Source organism: Nestor notabilis, unplaced genomic scaffold (assembly GCF_000696875.1).
Source record: "Nestor notabilis isolate BGI_N333 unplaced genomic scaffold, ASM69687v1 scaffold8961, whole genome shotgun sequence".
In the NCBI taxonomy this organism is placed as follows: Eukaryota; Metazoa; Chordata; class Aves; order Psittaciformes; family Psittacidae; genus Nestor; species Nestor notabilis.
The window spans coordinates 727-7994 of NW_009914186.1; the positions used below are offsets into that span (position 1 = coordinate 727).

Consider the following 7268-nt stretch of genomic DNA (forward strand, 5'->3'; position numbering starts at 1 on the left):
CATCCCTCCCCCCCCAAAAAAAAAAAAGTAATGCACAAAGGCATCTGAATCCTACAGTATTGCTATCAGTGGTGGCCACCAAGCCCAGGAGACCACCCTTCTAGAAAGGCACAGAGAGGTAGGAGTGTTGGGGCATTTCCCCAGATTAGTTGCAAGTGAGAACATGTATGTGGGACTCTCCTACTGGAGGCCTGAGATAACCAGAAACTTGTGCTTTTTGAAGGGAGTGCCCATGTGCTGGGGCAAGTACAGGCACCTGGAGTAATAGACAAGCCCTCCTGCTGACCAGTGAGTCAAGAAACTCTTGCTATTTTTTGCCTACACTAAAAGAAAGAGAAAAAGAAAGGTGAGAAGAGCCTGGCTCTGTGTGTGTGAAAAGTATCTGGTGAGGCAAGAACAAGATACATAAGGTTGCTTTTGCCCTTGCCCAGGGACAAGGACTGTTAATTGCATTGCTTTGGACTCTGTAACCACCCCAGGGATAAGTGAGAAGAAACATGTCATCCTCCAATATTGCCACAATGTTTCTCTGCACCAGCAGAGCGAGAGCAAAGCTCTGGAGCAGACCAAGCACCTGGAATAGGGACAATGACGTCACCAAGCATTTGGCTCATCTTCTGTGGCAGCTGAAGTAAGAAGTGGCACCATGGTGGTCTCCTCAAGGCAGGGGAAGCATGGAGTCCTGTGGCTCTGGGAAGGCACCGTTCACCAGGGCGGGCAGGTCTGGAGATGCTAATTCTCAAATTTTGCGTAAGGGTTCTCCTCCTTGAACAGGCCTAGAAGAGAAGAGACAGCAGCTGCCACGCCAGTCACAGCCAGCAAGAAACCAGCTGTTGGTAACAAGTCTGTCATTTGTGTTTCATCCAGCCTCCTGTCCTGCAGTCCTTCTGAAAGACCTGCTCAAGCCACACATGCAGTCAGCACTGCTTCACTCCTGCTCTGCGCAAGAGATCCACTGAGCTCAACCTGATGGCAAACTCCTCTCAGGCAGGCTGTATGAAGCCCAGGCTTAGCAGCACAATTGATCTTGCAGAGCACCCCTTCTGCACACTCCTCTCGGGCTGGACTTGGGAGCAGAGAGCTCAGACCCAAATTAAACAAACACTGATCTTAGACTGGCTCCTCTGCTCCTGTGTGCAGAGACTTGGGAGACAGCGAGGCAGGGTATGGGGCTGACTTCTGGGCCAGTGAGAAGCCCCCATGCCACCCTGTTGGCTGCTTTCCCATCCCCATCCCAACACTTGAGGAGGAACAGCCACAAAGGACAGGATTGCAACTCTGTAGTCACGCTGCAGCAAGACAGCCCTGGAGCAGAGCACTTCCACTTCCCAAAGCCACAGACCACCACACTCAGTGTGCATGAACCCAACTGCTCCCTACTCCACAGCCACCCTGGGAACATCCCCAGCAGGCAGGCAGGAGAGACCCTCCCCCAGCTCCAACCAGCCTGCTGTCCCCACCTCAGGCAGGTCCTCACCTGCCCCAGGATTCACTTGAAGGACTGTCCAGCCCCAGGAGGGAGGCTGTTCCCTCCCAGCACTCAGGGACTGAGCCACCATCTCCCAGGGACCTGCTGCCAGTACAGAGGACTGGCTCTGCAGTCAGGCTGGTGCCTACTGTGCTCATCCAGGCTCCTGCCTGGCCCCCAGGCTGCTGGCTCCCCAGCACCACTGACCACAGGGCTGCCAGAGGGCCATGCCTGAAGGGCAGCAGCATGCAGCTGGTGCTGTGTCTACCAGCTTCTGCTTCTCCCTTCTAGCCAAGCCCCAAGGAGCTTCTCATATGTGATGACTTTGGAGGACACAAGCCCCAGAGAGTGTTAAATACTCTGTGTTTCCTGCCTAAGAGGCATAGCACTTGTGTGGAGTCACAAGTCATGATTCAAGCATCTCTACACTTGCTCCCTGAGGTCAAGAGAGCAATTCACTGGAACAGGGGAAGCAGAGACTATTTCCACTACTGGCCAGGTCTCTGCAGCTGTAACCATAGCAAGGAACATAGTTACTGAGGCTGCTCCATCCAAAGCTTAGCTTGAATCACATCAGGTGTGATTCAGCTGATGTGAGTGATTCAATACTGTACCATATTTTCTTCGGATTTCATCATGTCGTGATTTCATCTCTGCTCTCCTGCAAGCAGCAAACAGAAATCCCATGAGTCAGTGACTGGCAATACAAAACCAGGCAAGAGGAGCTACAGCTCCTTGCTTCTTCCCAACCTAGGAAGTTCCAGGCTGCCAGGTTTGCTCAGTGTCATCCTCCCCCGTCCTCCCCCCCACCCTGCAGACACCAGGTACCACCAGAGCCCACGCACATCAGCAGCCCTTGGGGAGTCAAATACACAATGCTGTTTTGATGCTGCATCCATGAGTCACCCCAGAAAGACATTGCTCATGAGGTTTGCATTTGAGCTAGGGCTGAAGCAGCCACTGACTGCACGTTGTTGAGCCCCATGTGCTTCCTGGCATCACGTTTGACAGTACAGGCAGGAGACTATGGCCCACAGGGGCTGCAGGGTAACCTCACCTCTCCTCCTGCCGCACCCGCCTCTTCTCCCGCTCCCTGGCCATCCTCTCATCTTCCTTGTCTGGCCTGATAGAAAAGACTATTAGCAGTGCTCAGCACTCAGTTCTGCAACAGCACATGGTTGCATCCAAGTACTCTGAGCAAACAGGGGACCCCTCTGATACTTGCTTTTTGCTCTTTTTCTTACAACAGCAGCAGCAGCAGACCCCCAACGTGATGAGGATTATTCCTCCCACAACAGACATCGCAATGATCAGGGCTTCAAAGTTCACTAAAGGATTTGACAAAACACATTTAGTACAAAAATATATAACTGCCTGGAGCTGTAATATTTACAAGCATACAGCTACTACATACGGTCACCAGCAGCTTCAGCCACTGGGCTGGAGGCACATCCAGTAGCCCAGAAAAGCAAGGTGGACATTGCTACTCATAGGTATACCAAGTGCTGGCACCAGCAAACACACACACCAATTGAGTATATGTAGCTGCAAACTATAGCACTCTGTTACTGGCTATGAAGAAAGGCATAAACAAATGCACCCAGCAGAAACAGCAGCAAAGGTGTCTTAATCACTAATCCAGGTTTTTCCCATCAAGGGAAAAACAACCCTGGAGGCTTCAGCTTCCAGAGACCACAACTGGCACTGAAGTTACTGCTCACAGGAGCAAGCCTCAGAAGTCATTTAAGAAGAGATGACAGTGGACTGGAGGCAATTACAGTGTCTAGAGTCTTTGGGCAAGAGACAAAGAAAGACAAGATCCATTGGGATTTATCAGCTTGGGGCCTGCAGTGCTGCTGAAGCAGCTGAAAGCAAAAAGCTGCTACATTCACCCTACCAGCACATCTGCCCAGGGCTTGCAAGGATCTGCTCACCCATGCACAGCACAAAACCCATTCGAACATGGCAGGAGCCTTGAACCCTGGCCCCAGGGAGACAGCTGTCCTACTCAGCTCCTGCAGTAATAGCCATAGAGATACCAGCCAAAACAGACATATCTAGACATCACCCCAAAGCCTTTGCATGAAGAGGGGTTTCTTTCCATGTATGATTCAGACTGTTTAGAGACTTGGGCTTGTGGAAATACTTGTTTAGGAGCCACTTGACACACAGCAGCCAATTTACAGAAATCTTAGTGTACCTGAGCCTGCTCAGAGCACTTCTGATCCTCTCTTCCCCATGCTGCTCAGACCATGAACCCACTAGAAAGCCTGAGCACTACATGCGGTGTATTTCAGGGCATTTCAGAAGATGCCTGCCTGTTTCCTTGATGCAAGGACTCACCAGTAGCAGGTTTACTGGGATGCTCCAGGCTGAGCTGACTCTACCACTGAACTTGCTTTCAAAGCCTCTGGCTCCTGCTCCCAGTGGAGAGCTTCATCACTGCCAACCATACTGCATCCCTACCGAGACTACCATGGCAAGCACCATGCAAGGAATGTGGATCCAGACACCAACTGCAGATAGCTGCCATAGCCCAGCAGGTCACCAGCGAGATCAGAAGCCAGCAACCTACCTGCTTGCGGACACTTGTGTTTGTCCCCACAGGTGGGCTCACACAGCCTCTCCCTTGGTCACCCAGCAGCAGGGAGGCCTGCAGGTCCATGTTCCCAGTAAGGCTTAGGGACAGATGGTATTTAAGACCTGATTGTCCACAGCACTGCCTTGCCTTGGAGCATGATGAAGCTTTTGCCAGCTGCCCTGCGACAGACCCACAGTCACATGGGGGTCAGCCCAAAAGCCAAGGATCAGAAGTCAGCCCAGGGGGCTAAGACAAATGCAAACAGGCTCTTCAGCTCAGAAGGGAGTTTCTCCACCAGCACATGTCTGTAATGGTGCTTCTGAAACCTCAGATTTTGGTATGAGCTCGGGGTTCCGATCACCCCTTCCCACAGACAGAGGTCCATCCCAGAGCACTTGGCACTGGTCCACCTGATGATGAAGGCATAAGTCTCACACACACCCAAAACGCAGACTCATTTAAGAGCTAATTTCTCACAGGACTAATCTCCTCTAAAGCAAGTTTTGCAAGTTAAGGAATGTGTTCTTCTATAACAAAACCTTTTGTGAAGCTACTTGCATAAAAACTAGTATTACAAGGTCTTACAGAAGCTCCAGAACAGCATGCTGTAGCGCTCACAAAGAGGACATGCAGCTCTTCCTCCACAAGGTATGGGAGCAGTTATCCCAGCCTCAACCACAATAGATGATAGGTGACCACAATTCAACTCCAAGCTCCTCATCAAGTGGATAGGCAAGAGAAACCAAGCCCCAGCTTGCTTCTTGCTGCCTCAGCCCCAAAAGATGGGTCCAGTCTGAGTATGAGCAAGCACCAAGCTTGGTCTAAACACCACACTAATTTCTCCAGAAACCCACCAGGAAACAGAGCACCAAGGAGGAAAGTCAGCCAACAGCCAGCTAGAAAAAACTCCAGGAAGTGACTTGGCTGCAGGCAGCCACCTGCAGCACAGCTTATGCAGGGCTGTTTTGGAAGAGGTTATTTTCTCAGGTGGGTTACGAGCTGAGCAGAACCATGGCAAGCTCAGCTGTAGAAGCCCACACAGGCCTGCAGAGACATCACATCACTTCTGGTTCCAAGACACCCTGTGGATTTTAAGAGGCTACCTGAGGCAGCAGCCACACTGCTAAATGTGAAGAGACAGAAAGCTGCACAAGGAACAATGCATGAGGTGCAGAGGAGAGAGCTGCTGAATAGTCAGACCTTGGTGTGCACTCTTTTTGCTCCTGGAAGGATTGCACAGGCAGCTGCCCACAACTGTTTGACTCTTGTTCCCAAGTGTTGGCCACTTTTGGAAGCCTCCATCACACCAAAGCATGAGGAATGTATTCAAAGTAGCTAAAGCCCCACAGGTCCTTCTTGCCAGAAGGCAGGGAACTGCTCACAGTCTGCTTTCTTGTTCATGCTTCAGGAAGTTTGCAGAACCCTGACTGACTTCAGCCTGCCATTGCTACATCAGCAGTGACAAAGGGAGGCAAGGGAAATCTCCCATTCCCACCAGCACAAGTGGCAATCAGTGCCATTTAGCAGCAAGCACTAAAGGCAGCTGTAATTAAGCACAATCCACTTACCCCAGCAGACTCCCCAGCGTGCAGAGCGGAGCTCACAGAGGTCGGCTGGGGGCAGGATTCTCCGGACAGGGTACTCCACACACCTCCTGCTGCTGGCACACCACAGGCACTAAGGGATAGGAAGCAGGCACCGCAGCATTACTGGTGTGCAGCAGTGATGCCAGTTAGCCATGCTCTGCTTTGTTACCTGCAGCAACAGGGCCACTGCTGCCTGCTCCCGAGAGCCAGGTACCACCCAGCAGCAACAGGACACTCAGGAGTAACAGCTGTGTTCAGTCAGCACAGGCTGCATCAGGCTTGCCTGCACCAGGAGAGGCAGGCAAGGGGAGTGCAGATTTCTAGAACAAGTAAAGATGCTGAGAACCCTCCTTGCTTGCATGATGGTCATAATAATCAAATCCTTAATGTTTATTCCATGCATTTTGGGGACAAGAAGAAAGCCTCAGAGACAAGGCACTTAACAGAGAGCTGATGAGCAGGGTAGGTTTGTGTGTACCATCACTAGTCCTTCCCAGAAAGGCTGCCTGCAGCAGCTTTGCACCCTCCTCTGCTGGTGGCTCCAACCCCTAACACCAGCACTTGGGATGGGTTTAGTCAAACTCATTCTGGCTGCATCGGCTGCGAGATCAAGTTTGCAGATATCAGAGACAAGGTGGGACACAGGTATACATCCTGCACCCACCCAGTACCATGTCTCCCACAGACTGGTGGATAGTCAACTTGACTAGCCAGTCCAGCCCACTCAGCCCCCTCATGGTGGATGTCCCACTGACACCATCTCCTATCCGTGAAGAGGAGCTCATTAACCAACTCCAAAACCACACAACAAACCCAAGCAGTTTCTAGCAACATCTTCGCAGAGCACCAAGGCAGGGTTGCCCTCTCACCATCACAGGTGGGTGGCATTTACAGCACACTCAGGACAGGACAGGGGAACAGCCCACCCTTCCAGGAGGGAAACTGCTCCACAACAGCCCAGCAAAGCCCACGCTATGTTTTCAGGCTTTGCAAGAGGTTGGGAGTTCTACTGCTGCTACTTACAGTGACATTTTTCAGACACTCCTCACAGCTCTTGTTCGTGTACTGGCTGCAATCTACAGGAAGGAAAAAAAAGACACCTCAGTACTTTGAAGAGCTTCTCAGTGGTTTAAGACTCCAGGCTCCTCAGAGCCTGCTCCTGTTCACTCTAGGAGGTGGTCACTCCATCAGAGCAGCAGCAATACAGCATAGTGGTGCTGCAAGAGATGCCAGCTTCAAAATGCACTCAGTGTCACGGTGATAATCCCAAAAGCCTTGGAATGGAAATCCTCTGCCTTGACCACACTAACTGAAAGCTCCAAGCTGTGAGTTCCTCTCCCTAAAAGCATGAGCATCTGCTGTGGCCAGCAGGCAGTGGGGCAGCTTGGGGACAGAGCTGGGTCAGTCCAGAGGGACCCTGGGAAGATAAGGACAAGCACTGGGCAGGCAATGCAGTCCTGTATCACCAGATAATGGAGCAGCTCAAGCAAACAAACCCCAGACAAGGAAGTTACTACCAGGAAGAGAAGCAGAGCACAAGAGGGACATGTAGCTAATGGTCTCTGTGGGAGCCCATACCCTCCCACTGCACAAGGGAAATACCCTGCCCCAGCCAATGCATCTAAACCCTCCT

The 7268-nt window shown here is 51.6% G+C and overlaps 1 protein-coding gene across 1 annotated transcript; it reads right to left on the bottom strand.

The window, feature by feature from the left end:
* Window positions 1-732: 732 nt before the first annotated feature.
* PTTG1IP (pituitary tumor-transforming 1 interacting protein) lies at window positions 733-6711 on the bottom strand (the record flags this gene model as incomplete). The annotated part of the gene is made up of 6 exons (XM_010023524.1): window positions 733-776; window positions 2083-2129; window positions 2526-2591; window positions 2694-2796; window positions 5618-5726; window positions 6659-6711. Coding segments are annotated over 6 exons (422 nt in total), but the record flags the coding sequence as incomplete, so codon positions are not given.
* Window positions 6712-7268: the final 557 nt, after the last annotated feature.